This window comes from Arachis ipaensis, chromosome B4, assembly GCF_059453495.1.
Source record: "Arachis ipaensis isolate K30076 ecotype BB chromosome B4, ASM5945349v1, whole genome shotgun sequence".
NCBI classification, from domain to species: Eukaryota; Viridiplantae; Streptophyta; class Magnoliopsida; order Fabales; family Fabaceae; genus Arachis; species Arachis ipaensis.
In genome coordinates, this window is record NC_142439.1 from 46250 (window position 1) to 66183 (window position 19934).

The window sequence follows — 19934 nt, forward strand, 5'->3', positions numbered from 1 at the left end:
TTTACAAAAATATTAATTACAACTTTTGATATTCCACTCTTATTAATCACGTATTATTTCTATTAAGCCTAAATATATTACAAAAAAATTATAGCACAAAAAATCTAAAATTTTAACTAATTACATCAATTTTATATTAACTCTAAATATTTTTAAAAAACTTTACTCTACATATTCTAACATTTTAACTAATTACAAATATTTTTTAGTGATTTCAAAACATATTCATAAATTCTAACACATTAACCGTCTCCAAATAATACTAACTAATACAATAAACACTAATATTAATTAAAATTAATATTAAATAAATTAACTTACATATTTAGGATAATTTAAAAATGGAATAATGTATTCTTTATATTTAATGAAATTACGAATCACCAATATTATTTTACTCTTTTAAATTTAAAATTTTACTGAACTCCCGATTAGAACACCATCCATACAACTCTTCCTCCCTCTTTGTAAATTTTTTAGTAAGTGAAGATATGAAAATGACTTCACTTGGCCATCCAATTATTTTGTTGTGGTTTATCCGTGAAGGAAAGAGACAGGAGCAAGCAGCCATGTGTTTCCCCTGGTCAGCTGCATTGTGGATAGTGGATACTTGTTCTCTTCCTAGCAATTCCTCCCTTGGGCTGCCCAGGCGCTCCCTCCATCTTTTCTTGAAGTTCCGAAAAAGCCCTTCAAATTGGGCCATCATTTTCAACGCTATACTCGTTTTTTTTCTCCCGAACAGTCACAATTCGCCGCTTTATTTGGGTTTGGTGACTGGATTCGACGATTTCGGTCCTCCCAATATTTTCTTGTTTGGTATTCGGTCCTCCTAATATTATTTTTTATAAAATTAGATTACATACTAAATGGGCCCTTATCAATAAATACACCAAAACTGATCCAATTTTATGATTCGCCAAAATAATAATAATAATAATAATAATAATAATAATAATAATAATAATAATAACAATTTACATAAAGTTAAGATGATGGTCATCCTCCATAAGCTCTGCAACAAGAAATTTTATTAATCCTCAATTAAATAAATGAATTGATTCTGGGCAATTTGCTCATTCATTTGGATTAATACCAGACAAGAGAGAAAAATATTGTAGCTTTGTCCATTTGAGGGCTAAAGAAAAGATACCCGGATACCCCTATTGGGCTCGGACAGAGACGCATCTTCATGTCAGCCACAGAACCACCTTCATTCCAAGAAGCAGCGCGATGTGTTGTCTGCAATTGCAGTTTCAACACTTTCAGGAGACGGGTACTTCAGATCCCTCCCATCATATCTTCACGTTCTGTCTTAGATTCTTAATTTGAGATTTTATTTTACTTTTTTTTACCAATTCCATTTGCATTTGGGGATCTCTTAACGATTGATGCGATCTTGCCTGTTTTAATGATTGTTGAAGGGTCGATTATTTCACATCAATTTTTAGGTGCATGGAACGATGTTCAGTAACTTTTAATGTTTGCCATAAGTAAATAATACCACAACTCCGAACAGTTTTGATTAAATGCTTATTTAAGATCCAGTCCATTTGTTGTGAAAATGGCACAAAGTCTAAAGTTGTTACAAACTGTTTAATTTTACTTACAGAAGGAGCCTTAAAGAATTTGTATTGACTATGATATTGCTCATGGTGCATAGCTTGTGTCAAACAATCATTGCATGTTAAATATGCTGTGATCATCCTCTTTTAAAATGTTGGCGAACTACTTCTCTTCAGTGTACGGTGTATATGTGGCTGTGTGTAAATTCTGCTTGTCTTACATGGCTTTAATTTGCAAGCCCAATGCACACGAAATTCTGTTTATAATAAAAATCTTCTCCTGGCAACTGACTGTATGCTTCTTTGAGGTGTGTATGCAGCATCATTGTCGATCCTGTGGGAGAACTTTGTGCAATGAACATTCATCAAATCAAATGGTATGATACTTTTTCTTGGGAGTGAAATACTTGTTCTAGTAGTATCCTTGAACTTCATAGAACAATACTTTACTATGCAGGCTTTACCTCAATTTGGCATTTACTCAAGTGTCCGAGTATGTGCTGATTGTTTCAACAATTCAAGGTAAACTACTTGGTCTAAAGTTTCAATGTATGCATGTTACATTTATTTTATTTTTTCCCCGAATTATCATGTGACTACAAAAATCAGATACATATTTCTTAAAACATGTTAGATAGTCAACACTTACAAGGAAAAGATGGTTAGGAGAACCTGTGTGACTTATGATCTATATTAAATCATAAAATATGCTAATATCTTGGATTGTATAGTTTTTATCTTTTTAACATGTTGGTTCAATGTATTCTAGTCTGTGAAGTGCTCCAGAGATCGATTGAACATCTTTTTTATTACTTTTATGTTACACGCCGCCCGGGGGGGGGGGGGTGGGATATTGGATTGAGTCAAAACGTCATATCAATCACACCTTGGTGTTTAGGTTAGGTTCTGTGGGATATGAGCTGTTAGCCTGTTACTTGTTAACAAGTTCAACGTCATAATTAGTGATTTTAAGCCAATATGAATGTCCTTAATTAAGGAAGTAACTCGTTAGGAAGAGAGAAGAATATTGAATAAAGTTAGGAGTGTAAGTTATTACAGAGGGGGTCCTTAAGAGACCCTTTATTAATTTTATCAATGTAGCCATGCTGTACTGTTTTCATTTTCATTTCCTCTTCTTGTAATAATAACGATGCTTTCTAAATGAGATCACTATTATATGATAGTCATACATACCACACATGCCATCGTGTCTTTGACACAGGTCTGGGAATGGTTTAAGACAGGCTTCTTCCGGTGGAGTGAGCAGCATAACGGATACAATTTCTAAAATAGATATCGATGCCAATGATGATCCAAAAACCATTCCTACTGCAGGGAGTACACTTGCATTGGGCATTAAAGAGTGTATGTGTGGAATGCCTCTTTGCATTTGTGAGTCTGAGGCTCCCACACCTTCCTCTTCTGCACAACCTCGGCAGGTAATAATTCTTATTGTTATCGGGTACCTTTGTTGTTGCAGTGCATAAGCTCATGTTTTCTTTTTAATCCTTTGTGACGGAAGATATCCTCTCCGGCTATTACCTCTGAATCAAATCCTAAACCTAAGAAGGCAGATACTGCTCCAAAAAATAGAAGCTCCAGTTCATCTAGCAAGTTTAGGTAAGGACCTGCTGGACAAAAAACTGCTTTTGCTGACACTAAGTATGTCTTGAATGTTAACAGTTTAATTATGTAGTTGTGAATCAAAACCTGACGATGTAGAGTGACAGAAATCGCGTTTCTATTTTCTAACCCTTGCATTGTCTACTACCTACATAACTAAAAACTTGTAGCAGGCCATCACTGTTAGGAGCTATTTCTTTTTAAAAACTGAATTCTCCATCAGCTAAAACCACTGTGTAAGCAAAGGGAGAAAAAAAAAACAACTAAAAAAAAGGAAAAGGCCTATGAACGTGTAGAAATTTATGTGTCTATGCCTCTGTGGTATTCAACTGGTGATTTTTTGTTCCTAAGCTTATTGATTATTTATAATGTAAAATTGCAGTTCTGCTTTTGGTCATGTAACCAATGGGACATCGGAGAGAAGCCAGACCGATTATGGAGCCAATGGAGAGGTAACTCCTCCCCCCAATTGTTTACACTTGTGCTATTGCATTGTGCGAAAAAAATCTTGGGTATTGAAAGTCACTTTGAACTGAAGACAGTGCTCTCTCTCAGGGTTTAAGAGAAGCAATAAAAAATGGTGACGTAGCTGCTGTCAAGAAACTTCTTGATGAGGTTTTTCACTTTAAAATTACATACTTACAGTTATAGTTCATTTTCTGGAATAAGTATTTACGGATGCTAAAATGTGCAGGGTGTGGATGCAAATTACAGGGACAAGCAAGGGCTATCGTTACTGCATTTGGTACCTCTCTTACTGTGTGTAGTGTGTTTGTGCTTGCGTGCTTCTGCTTGTTTGTACTTGTGCCTTTCACCGTCAGAATTAATATATTCCAGATTTCCAGTTTTCTTGATATTGGATAGTAATTTTAATATTATCTGTAGGCTGCGGTCTTCAATCAAACTGATATAGTTTTCATTCTCATGGATTCGGGTGCGAGCCTGGAGTACAAAAATGCACAAGGCAATTAATCCTCTCCTTTCTTGATATTATTGTTCCTATTGTTCTTAACAGTGGAAAGTAACAAAACTCCCGGCTGCAAATCATAATCAACTGCTTTTTCTTTTTCAGGAGAAACACCTTTAGATTGTGCACCAGCTACCTTACAGTACAAAATGCGAAAGAAGATAGAAGACGGTGGAACAATGAACCAAAGCATTTGAATAGGTGGAACAATGAACCAAAGCATTTGAATAATCTGTTGCTTGTATTCGTAATCTTCTTATTCGGTGCAGCAACAGAGCTTGAACTATTACCAGTGTCAAAGAACAAAAGAATATTGTGTGTTCCAGAGTAAAAATCTTCTGCTTCTATGTAACGTGATCGAATCGGATTTAAATTCATCAGATTGAGGATGCAGTCCTGTATAAGACACATCTTTGTTCAGCTACCCAACATAGGGAGTAGTTTTGAGTTTGTAAACATGTGAGGTATGACATAAGAGCATCTTTTATAATATGCATGTTACTTACAGTGAAAGGCAATGAATTATGAATGGCGAATTCAATTGATACCACTATGTTTTTTTGGGTGAAGTATGATTTTTGTCCCTAACATTTCTGAAATTTTTTAAATTATCCCTAATATTTAATTTGATTCAATTATATTCTTAACGTTTGAACTAGTTTCAATTCTATCCTTACTGTTAAATTTTTAACCGTCAAAATTAGTCAAAATTTCTTTTTTCAATTTTAACTTTAACTCAATCCCTCATCCCAACCCTAATTGTCCAATTCAATCCCCCCACCAAACCTCCCACACTTTCAAAACACAGCCACTTAAAGTCTTCTTCTTCGGACAAGGGGATCACTGCGTCGCAGCTGATGCTGCTAGCATGTGTCCAACCTCTCCTCCCCTTTGCCATCTTGTTGTCCTTGCTACCTCCCGATCTCTGGCTAGTCGCGGCTCGCCGGCTTCACCACCTTCCCTATCGGCCCTGGCGCCCAGCTCGCCTCTTCTGACCTCCTTGCAACCTTCCTAGCTTCACCTTCCTTCCCAGCGGCACTTCCTCACTCAGCCTCGCTTCCTCTGTGGACATATCTCTAGGCTCCTCATCGTCAGCTATATGCCTCCCCCATGTCGTCCAGACTCCGGATCCCCCAACCTTCATCGGCGACGACTCTCAACATTCATCAGTCACATACATCTCGTTCCTGTTGAATTTATTGTTTTTTATTTCATCTTGTATTAAGTTGTAACCCCCAAAATAGATTGAAGTTCTTCAAGATTGTTGTGCTTTCTGCTATACTATTCCTTCATCTTCCATAAGATTTGAGTTTGAGTTGCATGTGTATATGTTTCTTCATCTTTGTTGAATTTTTCAAGGTTTATGTGCTTTTTCTGCTGTTCGATTTAAATTTCAGTATCTTTTTTATTGTTGTTGTTTGGAGGGAAGAATATGAATAAAGAAGAGGTGATGGTGGTTGCAGTGGTGATGGCAATGACACTAGTAGAGGCTTGGATTTGCCAATTGGAATTGAAAAATGGGGAATGAGTTAATGATAAAATTGAAAAAAAAAGTTTTGACTAATTTTTTACTGTTAAAAATTTAACGGCAGAGATAAAATTGAAATTATTTCAAACGTTAAGGACATTGAAATTTAACAACAACAACAACAAAGTTTTGTCCTACTAGGTGGGGTCGGCTACATGAATCAAATGACGTCATTGAGTTCTGTCATGTATCATGTCTACAGAGAGACCGTTAATATGTAGATTTCGTTTGACCATCTCATGGATGGTCTGTCTGTCTTCTTCTCACATGTCCAAATCACCTGAGACGCGATTCTACCATATTTTCCACAATGGGTGCTCCTCCAACTCTCTCCCTTATATCTTCGTTCCTTATTTTATCCAATCGCATATGATCACTCATCCATCTCAACATCTTCATCTCTGCCACACTTAGCTTATGTTTGTGCTCCCCTTTGGCCACCCAATACTTCGTACCATAAAGCATAGCCGGTGTTATATCAGTACGATAGAATTTACCTTTAAGTTTTAAAGGCATTTTTTTGTTGCATATAAAACCAGATGCACTCCGCCATTTTGACCAACCTGCTTAGATCCTATGATTTACATCCTATTCAATCTCTCCATTATCCTGTATGATGCACCTAAGATACTTAAAACTTTTAACTTTTCGTAGGATGTTTTCTCCAATCTTCACCTCTATATTAGGGTTTTCCCTTCTAAAACCGAACTTACATTCCATATATTCCGTCTTGCTACGGCTTATGTGCAGACCATACACTTCTAGAGCTTCTCTCCATAAGTCCAACTTCTTATTTAGGTCTTCCCTTGACTCTCCCATAAGGACAATATCATCGGCAAAAAGCATGCACCATGGCACAGGCTCTTAGATGTGCTCTGATCTGTGAGTACTTCCAAGACTAATATGAAAATGTATGGACTTAAGGATGATCATTGGTGTAATCCTATACCAATAGAAAATTCTTCTGTCACACCACCTTAAGTCTTCACACTAGTTGTGGTCCCATCATACATGTCTTTAATTGCACGAATATATGCAATCCTTACTCTCCTCCTTTCTAAAACCTTCCATAAAACCTCCCTTGGCACCCTATCGTACGCTTTTTCCAAATCAATAAACATCATATGTAGATCCATTTTATTACTATGATACCTCTCTATCATCCTTCTTAATAGGTATATCGCTTCGGTGGTGGATCCATCTGACATAAATCCAAATTGGTTCTCTGTTACTTGTGTCTCTTTTCTCAACCTCCGTTCTATCACCCTTTTTCCATAACTTCATGGTATGGCTCATGAGCTTGATTCCTCTATAGTTTCCGCAACTTTGTATATCCCCCTTATTCTTGTAGATAGGTACCAATGTGCTCTTTTTCCACTCATTAGACATCTTCTTTGACCTTAAAATCTCATTAAAAAGCTTAGTTAACCAGTTGATGTCTTTTCCTCCAAGGCCCTTCCAAACCTCAATCGGGATATTATCAGGTCCTACTGCCCTGCCATTTTTCATCTGCTTTAGAGCCTCTTTTATCTCGAAGTCTCGAATCCTTCGATAGTAGTCAAAGTTTTGATCTTCTTCCCTTGTACATAACCGACCAAGGCTCGGAAGAGTCTTATGTCCTTCATTAAATAACTCGTAGAAGTAGTTCTTCCACCTTTCATTAATCTTTTCCTCTTGAGCCAGTACCTCTCCATCCTTATTCTTTATGCATTTAACCTGATCCAAATCTCTCGTTCTTCTTTCACGGATCTTTGCGTTTTTATATATACATTTTTCTCCTTCTTTCGTACCCAAAGACTGGTAGAGACCCTCATATGCTCTTGCTCTTGCTTCACTTACAGCCACTTTTGTCTCTTTCTTAGCCGCCTTATATTTTTCCCAATTATTTGCTTTGCGGCATAAAGACCACTCTTTAGAACACTCCCTTTTTATCTTTATCTTTTCTTGTACACTTGCATTCTACCACCAGGACTCCTTGTCTCTTGGTCCTATTCCTTTAGATTCACCAAAACTTTCTTTTGTTATTCTTCTAATAACTCCTGCCATCTCCCTCCACATCTCTTCTGCACTTCCATTCCATCCCACTTTGCCTCTTCTCCTACCCGTCTTAGGAAGCTTCTTTGTTCCTCACCTTTCATCTGCCACCACCTTGTCCTTGGTTTCTTCGTATGATGTCTTTTCCTCAACATTTGCTCAACGCGAAAATCCATGATGAGCATCCTATGTTGTGTTGTTAAACTCTCTCCCGAGATAATTTTACAATTAATGCAAAATTTTCGGTCGACTCTCCTCAACTAGAAGAAGTCGATTTGAGAGCTTGTCATGCCACTCTTATAGGTTATAAGATGTTCGTCTCCCTTTTTAAAACATGTATTTGCGATGAGAAGTTCAAAGGTTGAGGAAAAGTCCAAAATACTTTGTGAACTAGCTTATTTACCCTTGTCCGTTCATGAAAACGCGGGAACCCTTACTCATTTAACACTACATCTGGGTACCGATGCAGCGGCCCTTACTCATTTGATCGAGCCATATAGTGCATTACTTCTGGGCAATGACCTAGTTTTAGCGCAATAACGTCTTTGATTCATGTCATGAGGATTAGACTATGTTTTTATGTTGGTTGTCAAAGATCTAGCATAACCCTCCTCCTTTATTCGAATTTGGGACCAGCTATGTACCTCAAATGTAACATAGGTAGACAGACGTTAAGGACATAATTGAATCAAATTAAACGTTAAAGATAATTTTAAAATTTTTTTAAAACATTAAAAACAGAAAACATAATATTGTATTCAGAAGTGTAATATACTCATGTAGACCAACAAAAAGACATGTTCCTTTATATATAGGTACTACAAAATTCTGAGTTAGATTTGTTATCACACTCAAATATAATGGTCTGATTTGTTAATTATAATTTAAAAAAGTTAAACTTCATATTAGAGAGAAATAGACAAACTAACCATAATAGTAAATAACACACAACCTTTATCTATTTATAAAAAATTAGCCACAATGTGCATACGTTGGATCTGACTAGGATGTTGGGATTCAACACATGCAATACAAGCATTGTGACGTTTCATGATCCTGTATAAAAAGCAAAGCTGACCTAGCTTCATGACCAGAGTGAACCCCCTTTAAAATCTCATAATTCCATAATCAGTCATTACTAATGGCCATATATAATTGATGGCAAGCAATAGTTTATGGAGAAAAAGAATATTTTTATTAAAGCTAGAATGGTCCATCAATTACACGGCTCAATAACTTTAGAGTGCACATTACATTTCAAGTGGCTTGTAAGTGGCCTTGTGTTGATTTTTTCCCCTTGCCTTGTGTTGATTTCATACATGATATATCAATTCACTTTTTTTAACATCCCTAAAACTACTTGCTGCATATAACTAAAATTTATTGTTGAAATATGTGGGATTAAAAGACGGTCAAAGAAATAATAATTTAAAATTATCATATTTAATTTAATATTTATAATTGTATATATATAATTTTTATAATTATAAATTTATTATATTTAATATTATTTATTATAATAATTAATAAATATAAATAAAATAATTTTAGATCGATTTAGAATAATTTCTATAGTCTCATTTGTTTTTGTCCAAAAAAAAAAAACAATATATATCAATGCATGTGTTCATCACTTCATTGTAAAATTAATCGTAACAAATATCACATAAGGAACATCCATTAACAAACATATATGACGATGATCCAACTGAAATCGCTGCGTTTCTCAAAATATTTATTAATCCAGTGGCTTCTGACGAGGACACGCGGAAGAGTGTCAATTAGTGGTCGCGAACCTTTATACCTAATCCCCTAAAAGGACGGTGCGTACATCTATTAAGTAAAAATTTATATGAAGTTATTTTGATAGAAAATTGGTAGTTAAAAATTATTAGATAAAATTTAATTAAATTTATTAAATTATTTAATTATTTTAAATATTAAAATAATAATCAAAAGTAAAAATATTAGATAATTCACAACGGACATCTTTTAAAAAAATTAAGTCTAATTAAATAATAAATTTTAATAATTTTTTAATATTTTTTAAAATAAATATTATAATTTTTAAAAAATAGTATATAATTTATTAAAATAAATAAAAGTTAATATTTATTTTTTAAAAATAAATTGAGTAAATTCAACACTTAATTAAAAGACAAAGAATTTACTTATATATATATTAATGAGGTATAATTTAAATAACATTATTTTTTCATACTCAGTTTAATATATTGATGGAAGAGAGTATAAGTGTATAACTAAAGAAAGAAGGTGGATGAGAGTGAAAGCATAAAGAAAGTAAGAAAAGCCGCCAGCACCACCTTCTTCATTGGCTTTATATAGAAGCCATCTATAACGTCTTGAACTTCCCCCTTTTCCTTTTCTCTCTCATTCACTCTATTCTTTTTACTTCAGAATCACACATTTCTTCAGAACATATAGAGATTCATTCTTCACTGCTTTTACATTTCAATGGGTTTCTATGCTGAGGACTCATCATCTGCATATGGTTGGACAATAGGTCAAGCCATATATGAAGCAGCTCTAATCGTTGCAGTTCTGAGATGGGTCTTGTGCTTGGTTTTCAGGCTCATCAAAGATAGAGGAACAACACCTTCTTCTTCTTCTTGTACTCTTGTGTTGACCACGTTTCGTGAGATAATGGAGAGGCTTCCAGAGACAGAAGAAGATACATCTTGTGCAGTGTGCTTGAACCAGATGAAGATGGAAGATGAGGTTAGGGAACTAATGAACTGCTACCATGTCTTCCACAGAGAATGCATCGACAAATGGTTGGACAATGATGACAACAACCATAACCCTACTTGCCCTCTTTGTAGAGCACCTTTGCTCACTCTTAATAATAATTGCAGTTATTCTTCATCAGAGAGCTCTTTTGGTTGTGTGCCACCATCTCCTCAACCTAGTTGGGCTGTGGAGAGACTTCTCTACCTCTTCGGAGATGATCTTCTTCCTTGCTAGCTATATGTGCAATAAGAATTGTGAAGAGATGATTAATGTAGATCTATTAGTTAGTTAGTTAGTTAGAGGAATTCATTATTTATTGCGTTTGATCATCAATGTTTGGAGCTGCAATCAATTAGATGATACGAGTAGAACTAGGCACATTATTTAGGATTTTAATTTGTTTGTATATAGATTTTTTTTTCCCCCATATCTGCCATATGATGATATGATATATAATTCCATTCTTGAATTAATAATGGCCATCTGTTTATTCTGCAAATAAATGTTGAAATATATACATCTTTATTTTTATTTTATCCTGTCCTCTAATATGTTTAATTAAGTTCCGAGTTTATGTTATGAAAGTGGCTATTCCTTCGTTTTTATATAGATCTAGGCGACACTTTTTTCAGTAGAAAATGATTCATTATTATTTCTTCAAATACTGAGCAAGATGTACCGTGGCATAATAAGAAGGCCAAGTGTGCGTCATGCTGCAAAAGTTGCTATGTTGTTAGTGGCACATGCACTAGCACTCTAGCATCACCCTCCAACAAATCACAACAATCCACACACCCATAGAGAGTCATCTCTCTTATTCTTATCTCTATATGGCCAATAATTAAGTGCCTTATTGCCCTTCATAGTTAGTTATGTGCCAGTGCTTAAGTTTTATTAGGCAAGCGTCGGTAAGTTCGTGAGAAAACAAAATATGAAAGTATGATTAAACTTTCTATTCCCTACTTTTTAAGTAATTAAAAAGTAAAAAGTGCATTAATTCATACAGCTACTACTGTATCACACTTAATCAATGATGAAAGCTATTGCGCTCTGATCTGTTCTGTTTGTGGGGTTACTTCCAGCAAAACTATCTACAGCACATGTTACATCAATAATTGCAGGATTTTTTATAATAGCATCAATTTGATATACCTTTCCCTCCTTTATTATTCTCAACAGAAAATATACAATCTTCCGACTCAAATTCTCATTCAATATTTATACAATATTATTCTAAGTGATCAATAAACTAAAACTCTTCAGCTTTCTGTAAGCCTTGCTGTATGTGGTAGCTAGTATTGTATTGTATTGTATATTTCAAGCATGTGAACCAGACCAAAATGACGTAATCTAATCTTTCGGATAAAAGAAAAATGATGCATTTATTAACAGAAAGATCTTAGATGTCCTGAGAACAACCATACCATCGGTATATTAAACATCAATTAATAAATCAACTACTCATATAAAATATATATTAGAATAAAATACACATTAAAAATAAATTAAATAATATATCTATTTATACACAAATATATAATACCTAATTTAATATCTGATTTTTTTGTATGTAAATAATATTTTTTCTCCTAAAATACATAATGCCTAATCAAACCATGCAAATTAAGAGTTGCATCAAGATGACCTTCTTTCTTCTTACCTTTTTTTTATTTTATATAGTGAGGCTCTTTCATTTACTTTACAAAAGAGAACAGAGATTGAATTTTTTTATTTGATGCTAAATCTTAGGTGCTCCAAAGTTAGTCACTTATTTTTTGCAGATGATTCAATACTATTTGGAAGAGCAACTGAGCATGACTGCTACAATGTTATTCAAATTCTTAATGCATACGAAGAAATTAGTGAATAGAAAATGAACTTAGACAAATCCTCAGTTTTCTTCAGCAATAATACTCTTACTCGCGTTAGAGATCAACTAGTTGATATTTTACTAGTTCCGCATGTAAAAAACAAAAACAAATACTTGGGTTTGTCAACTGTAGTTGAGAGATCAAAGAGAGCCACTTTTAACTATATTAAGGATAAAGTTGAACAAAAATTGCAACACGGCAAGAGAGTTTTGTTATCATCAAGCGGAAGCTGAGGGAGGTTCCTATCAAAATTATTGTTATTGTTGTTCCTATTTACACCTTGAGTTGTTTTAAACTACCGAAATCTCTTATTAATGATATCCAGAAGGCTATTCTTCAATTTTGGTGGAGTTAAAGAGGGTCGGAGAAAGAATACAATAGGTTAGTTGGAGAATCTCTTCTAGACCTAAAGTCTAAAGAGGCCTAACTTTTAAAGACCTAAAAATCTTTAATCTCGGCATGCTAGCTAAGCAAGGTTGGAGGCTCTTGACTAGACTGAATTCATTGGTGTAAAAGATCTATAAGAGCAAATACGTTAAATACTCTAATTCTTTTAGAGCTTAAGTTGGGATTATCCTTTATGGGGATGAAAAGGCATTCTTGAAGGGAGAAAAGTGTTGGATAAGGTAAGAAATTTTGTGAAAAGTGGGCAGAGGTTCATCAATCAGAATCAGAGAGAACTCGTGGGTGAAAGACTACACAGCTATTACCCTTAATCCATACTCGACTATATAGTACTCTCCAGAATGGGACTCAAAGTTAATCCTCCCAAATAGAACTTGGAATCAGGTTCTAATTCAAGATATGTTCATAACAAAAATTACAACAGTCATACTCGGTACAAAAATTTATCAAGGAAAATATGAATTACCTGGATGAAGGAGAAGGGTAGCTATTCAATGGCTTTTAGTAACCATGTAGGATCCAAATTTTTCACCTTTCAGTGGAATTTCTACTGAAAAAGTGTGGACACAAGGAATTATGGTCAGGTCTATGGAACATCAATTTTCAACCCAAATTAAGAATTTTCTTTGGAAAATAATACACCAGGGTTTACCAATGATGCAGCAGATGAAAGCCACATTCCAGTACGTGAATTCTTAATGTCCACCATGTAACAAAGTTATTTTGATAAAAAGCTAAATAAAATGAAAGGATATAAGCACTCCTATTTTATAATCATTGAATTTTAATGGGAGAGTGATGGTTATCCGTGGCTAAGAGAAGGGAGTTGAATCTTAGCTTCTTTTTCTGCTGTATAGTGCTTTTACTTTCTCACAAAAACTTAGGAAATATTTTTACTTTTGTCTCATACCTAGTTGAGAGACATTTTCATTTTGTCTCCTAATTAACAGAAACATAATCGAAGTAGAGAAGGAATGATATCGGATATATCCTGGTTCAGCTACTTAGTGCAATGTAACCTACATCCAGTCTCCATTACAACTATGACACAAAATAGAAAGATGTACAAAGCAAACCTGAGACATCTTATGCTTTTTCTCCTAGTTTAACTTACTGCCTTTTTCTTCTCATTGGCTTTTTCTTACAAACCTCACCATATTTGTATTTTACAATGAGACTCAGACAGATTAAACTGAGAAAAAGAAAATATTAAATGAAGGCTTAAGTACGATTTTAGTCCTTAACGTAGAGGCCGAAAATTTATTTCGTCATCGGCTTTTTTTTCGCTACAAAATGGTCCCAAAGGTTCCAATTTGTTTTAAAATCGTCCTTTGGACGAAAATACCCTTCTCCTTCTTCCCCAAAATCAACAAAAAACAGAAGCTCAACCAGAAGCGAAAGAACAGCAGCGGAAGAACAGTAGAAGCAAAAAATAATGAAACAACAAGCTCAACCAGAAGCGAAAGATCAGCAGAAGCAAAAAATAATGAAACAACAACAACTAGAAGTAGAAGAACAACAATAACAATGGATCTTGTATACAATTAACCATTAACAGAAATTCAATAACCTAAGCTAATTCTATCAAATCTAAGCTAATTCAACAACAACAACAACAACAATTCAGCAGCAACTTTCAGCAATTCAATAACCTAAAATCAACTAATAGAAAATTAAAATCCAGCTAAACTAACCTAGAATCAAATCAAGGAACTAACACTAACCAAAAACCAAAATTGAAAGCAAAATAATAACCTGGATTATGAAAATAGAAAACAGAAAAGATGGGACAGGGGGCAGTGGTGGAGCGTCGGCGGTCTGGGCATGACGGGAAGGGGCTGGAGGGAGGGTAACAGGCAGTGGTGGCTCTGATTCCTTCTGTGACAGGGACTGAGGGAGGGGAAGCAGGGAGGCTCGCTAGCGGTGGTGAAGCAGAGGAGGCTCCACGTTGCTGCATAGTGGTGAAGCAGGGGAGGTTCCACGTTGCTGCGCCATGGTGAAGCAGGAGAGGCTCGCCAGCGGTGAGCTCTGGTTCGAGGAGATCCGAGACAGAGAAGGAGAGAAGGAGGGGAGAGAGTCGTGGTTGCTCTGGGGTTAGCGCGAAGGAGAGAGGAACAGCGGCGGCGGCAGCCCTTCCCCTTCCCTTCCCCCTCTTCTGAACCAACTCCCCCTGGCCCCTCCCCCCAGCATGCGTGATCCCTTCCCCCTTTCCCCCTTATTCAACGCTTTTTTTTAGGGATATTTTTGGAATAAAATTAAAATTTTGGTAAAAAATATGATTTTAAAACAAACTGAAATTTTCGGGACCATTTTGTAGTAAAAAAAAGGCCGAGGACGAAATAAATTTTTGATCTCTACGTTAGGGACCAAAATCGTACTTAACCCTTAAATGAACTACATGAAGGAGAAGGACTCAAACAGTTTAGGTAACTATGAGAGTGAACTCTGTATTTTTTTTTTTTACTTACTCTCCTTGCCTTCAACCATTGGTCGTTCACCCTTAATATAAAAGAGTGAAGTTTCCAAGGTTGAATCAAATCCAATCCTAACACTGTCTTCTTCTCCAATATCAGAGACTAGCAGCGGCTTCATCAGAGAGGAGAGAGAGAGCCAAATATGTTGCATGCATCTCAACTGTTCTCTCTCATCATTTTTCTTCAAACTTCTTCAATCTTGACCGTTGAGCTTGACTTTGGCTCCAAATTTTGATTCTGAGCGTTGATAAGCTTCTGAACCAAGTTGACTTCACATTCTCCATTGTTTCTTCTTATGTGCTTGAGATCTTGTGGCTTTTCTTCTTGGTTCCTCGGTGTGTCACAAATGAGGGAAGATGCTTGGTGTGCTTTGACCGAGTAAGATGAGCTACTTGGTTGTAGCCTATTTTCTTTGCTTTGTTTTGGCAAAGCTCCTTTTGTCTTTCTTCATAACCTTTCTTCTGTGTTTTTCATTTTCTTCTTTCTTCTTCTTTGATTGAGTGATGTGACCAAACCAAGAAAGAGAAGAGAGAAGTGATGGCTTTCGGTGGAAGTTTCAAGGAACTTAATTGAATTGAATTTGAAGTTTCAGTTACCAAAAGTGAGAGAATCGTATGGGGCTTGTGGTCTCTTGAGTTACTTTCTTTAATTTTATCATACTTGGTTCATGGGCTTGTGATTGGTAATAAACCCCAATTTTGTAGTTTATCTTGTGTTGAATTTAGTAGATTTTATCAACTTATCTCACATTTATTCAATAAAATAGCATGGTTTTGTAATTCTCCCTAAATTGTGCTTAATGATTAAAAACATACTTTTTAGGCCTTAAAAGTGCCAAATTTAATTCACTTTAATTCCATTTGATGCCTTGATATATTTGTTGAGTGATTCCAGGTTTATAAGGTAAGGATTGGATTGAAGAACTGAAGAAAAAGCATGCAAGCGGAGAATTCATAAAGAAATGAGGATTTGTGAAAATCATAGCAAAGCGCACGCGTGACCAAGAAATTTCGCCAAGCGACGCGCAAGCGTCACCCAAGCGTACGCATGACACTTGTCATGTAACCTCATTAAAGGAACACGCTGGAGGCGTTTTCTGGACTTGCTAGAGCCCAATCCAACTCATTTTTGAAGATATTAGAGGCCAAATTCTTTCTCAGAATTAATATCAATCATTCCCAGTTCAGTTCTCAGCTTGCAAAATCTTTCTTCACATAGTGGCTTAGTAAAAATGTCAGCCAATTGCTCTTCAGATTTTACAAATTGAATATCAATAGTTTCCTTTTGCACATATCTTCTAATGAAATGATATCTCACTTCAATGTACAAGACTCATATTAAAGGTGGGATGTTGAAAGTTGTTAAAGGTGCTTTTGCGGTAATAAAAGTTGAAAAGATTGAAACGAATCTATACATGTTTATGAGAGATACTTTGCAAGAGGCATTAGTTGCTTCGGCAAGTTAAGAAGAAATGACTATGATATGATATTGTAAACTCGGCCATATGTCAAATTGGGACTTGAAGTGTATATATATATATATATATATATATATATATATATATATATAGAGAGAGAGAGAGAGAGAGAGAGAGAGAGAGAGAGAGAGAGAGAGAGAGAGAGAGAGAGAGAGAGAGAGAGAGAGAGAGAGAGAGAGAGAGAGGTGCTACGACTCCGATGGCGGTGACAACTAGTGAGGTTGTGAGACGAAGACTACGACCCAAAGATGAAGGTGGAGTGCAATGACAACAGCGCAATAAGTCACGACATAAGATGCAAGCGAGAGGGGGCGAGTCAACGATAATTACGACTATAACAGCAGCGAGACAGGTGACAACATCAAGGACAAACGTCAAACAAGTGAGAAGAAGTTAGGTTGGGTCGAATAGGGTGAAATAAAAGTGGCTACAAGTGAGATCAGCATAGATGAAGCGGCAAGGCTACAAGTGAGGTAGAGTGGGATGAGATAATTGTGGTTGTAGGTGAATTAGAATGATGGTGAGAGATTAGAGATCGAGAATAGGTGAGATTAGAATTATTATTGGAAACTTGGAATTAAGCTAGGCAAGGTAAAAAGAGAGTTTGAAATTTTGAATAATTTTTTAATAAAAAATAATAAAATTTGAGTAAAATTCCACTCCAATCCTTAACCATTTATAAAAAGGATCTGGCATTTTCTGACCAACATAAAATGACAATGCGATCCTTATTCATTCACTCCGTGTGACCAAAAGGTCCTCTAATAGCTCTTCCGTGAAATATAACTGAGAAATCCTATGTGTAATGGTAACTCTCCTACGTGGATTCAAACCATTTGATGACATAATTAGGTCTCTACACAGTCATAAAAAACGTTACTATTTTGATGCACCCTCAAACCATATTTTAAAAGAGACTTCTCATTCTGTCCCTAACATATCAAACACTCTCATTCTTTGCCCTCATCTCATACATAGAATTACCTTAAACCCTAGAGGCTGTCAGACTTCCCGCCAGAAACTACTGACGAAGGAGAGCCGGCGAGGGAGAACGTGAGGGCGAGATAACTGCGATGTGGCGTTTACTGATGAAAGAGGTGACATGTTGTTGACGGAGCAGTTCTTCGAGATTAGTTTCTTCAACCGTTTGTAGACCACAATATTGTGGTCCTTCATTTGTTTCTTTGAAGAAAGTCTTTGAAGAAAGTATTGTTCCTATAGATCACCATAAAGTATGATATATGTATTTTTTTTTTGTTACATTTATGAAGAATAGTCGCTTTCACTAGGGTTTGATTATTACTTCAAGTAAAGAATTTTTTTGTTTTGGGTATATTAATGTTTGGTAATTATAATTTATTGTGCCTTAATGAGTATACTTTATATGTTGCAAAAGTCCTTTGAGATTATATCAGTGTTTCACTATGGAGGGTAGTTTGAGAGAGACAACAATAGAGTGCTTTGCTACCTTTATGGTAAGGTGCATAGATTCTCCAAGTTGGACATTAACTTTGTTAATTTTAAAGATTTAGAGGACATGTTCAAAGGTCTAGGATATACAGAGTACAAGACTATGTATTGGCAAGACCCTGCCCCTGACCTAGAGTTTGGCCTCCATATTTTGAAAGGTGACAAAGAAATTAACCAAATCTGTGATAACAAGATGGTAATTTTTGAAACTGATGAATTGTATGTGTATGCTGATCATCCTGTGATCCAACCAGTTGTGAATAAAGCACGAAATGTTCCTATAGAGTTGAGTGATTCCTCTACTGATGATAGCATTGAGAGTGCTGAAGATGAGTCTTATAAGCCTCTCCCACTTGGTTATGAGACACTCAGCAGCAGTAGTAGTGAAGAGTTGAAATCAAGAAGACATCAACACCTAAGAAGAAGAGTGTGACTCCTGTAAAGAGAAAAGTTAATGATGATGATTGCTTATCTCCTAAAATCAAGAAGAAGAAAAATAAGAGATATGGGAGGAGAAAAAGAAGGCGTATTTTGAAAAAGGATGAAGCTGTGAATGGGTCAAAGCAGGGATAACATGCTAGAGATAAGGGCCCAGATTGTAATGACACTAATGGGTGAGGTTGAAAGCCCAAATGAAGTGCCTAGAGCATGGGCCAATGATGAGCCCATTGTAAAAGAAGTAGATTCTGGTATTGAAGAGTCATATCAATATGAATCAAAAGCATTCAACTCTCCAATTTCATCTTATGATGAGGGCAAGAAGCCTAAATTTTATGAATTTGATGATGATACTAATTATGATGAAGTGAATTTCGAAGTTGAAGAAATGTTTGATACTATGCACAATTCAAGCAAGCACTGAAGGACATGTTTATTTTTGAAGGAAAAGAGTTAGAGTATATAAAGGTTTTCATTACTTATTAAATATGGTTAATTCTTATTCAACGGCATTATACCAAAACATACTTCAAATAACAAAACACTAATAAATTGTCACTTCAACTCACAACAATGATAAATACTAGAGGATTATAAATTATATTTTTACTTGTAATTTAATTCACTACAATCTTTCCATCATCAAAATCCAACAATCTTTACATCTTAATCACCATTCCTAATGTGCATCTAACTTATAACAATAATACCCAAAATCTAAAATAAGTTGCAATTTTTTACCTCCTATTTGTTTGCAGTGCAGTAAAAAAGAATCTGAGAGCAACGACAATGAATAATGCCATGATGATACATCCAGTCCGTGTTGTGTATCTTCTTCTTTGAACTCCTTCGTATAGCTTAATCTTCATTTCTTCAATTTTATCCTCCAACTCCTTTAATCTACCTTGAACTTTCATCTTCTACACTTCCACAACCGTATAGTCAGACTCAGTTATTAGCTCATCCAGTCACTTGAAATATTTGCAATGTGTTGAAGGAGTCTACAATTATGGACAATTATTTTTAATCAACCTAATTACAGAGAAGATTGTAAGCTGGAGTGAATACTAATGTACCTTGAAATAACTGCAACCAAAGAACAACCTATTTGGGTTATTTGATGTGGTGGATTCAAAAAAATTGCATAAGCTCTACAATTGCAAGTTAGATGTGTGAACTTCTTTCTCGCCATGCCAACATTGCCAAAGTTGTTGCTTGAACAGCCCATCGAGTTCTCTTTCCATGAACAACGGATTGAACTTGATGAATGATCTTCCATTATCATCACTAAAGGTAGGGTTTGAGATTTAGGGTTTACAAACGATTAACATTTG

At 35.4% G+C, this 19934-nt stretch overlaps 2 protein-coding genes across 2 annotated transcripts; both read left to right on the forward strand.

The window, feature by feature from the left end:
• The first annotated feature begins 971 nt into the window (after positions 1-971).
• On the forward strand, positions 972-4724 carry LOC107638434 (Ankyrin repeat family protein). The gene is made up of 10 exons (XM_016341696.3): positions 972-1273; positions 1883-1939; positions 2020-2084; positions 2785-3001; positions 3085-3182; positions 3568-3637; positions 3741-3800; positions 3880-3930; positions 4071-4149; positions 4258-4724. The coding sequence occupies exons 1-10, from the start codon at positions 1190-1192 to the stop codon at positions 4347-4349; spliced, it is 873 nt and encodes a 290-aa protein (XP_016197182.1). The 5' UTR covers positions 972-1189; the 3' UTR covers positions 4350-4724.
• A 5277-nt stretch (positions 4725-10001) lies between these two features.
• Positions 10002-10841, forward strand: LOC107638433 (E3 ubiquitin-protein ligase ATL9). Its single transcript, XM_016341695.3, has one exon. It carries the CDS (start codon positions 10190-10192, stop codon positions 10697-10699), a length of 510 nt encoding a protein of 169 aa, XP_016197181.1. The 5' UTR covers positions 10002-10189; the 3' UTR covers positions 10700-10841.
• The last annotated feature ends 9093 nt before the right edge of the window (positions 10842-19934 follow it).

Bases quoted from the DNA above. Each gene is read 5' to 3' on its own strand.
- LOC107638433 (XM_016341695.3), top strand. From the start codon at position 10,190: ATGGGTTTCTATGCTGAGGACTCATCATCTGCATATGGTTGGACAATA.
- LOC107638434 (XM_016341696.3), top strand. From the start codon at position 1,190: ATGTCAGCCACAGAACCACCTTCATTCCAAGAAGCAGCGCGATGTGTT. The intron at 2,085-2,784 runs GTAAACTACTTG...TCTTTGACACAG, and splicing joins GATTGTTTCAACAATTCAAG to GTCTGGGAATGGTTTAAGAC. The intron at 3,931-4,070 runs GTACCTCTCTTA...TATTATCTGTAG, and splicing joins GGCTATCGTTACTGCATTTG to GCTGCGGTCTTCAATCAAAC.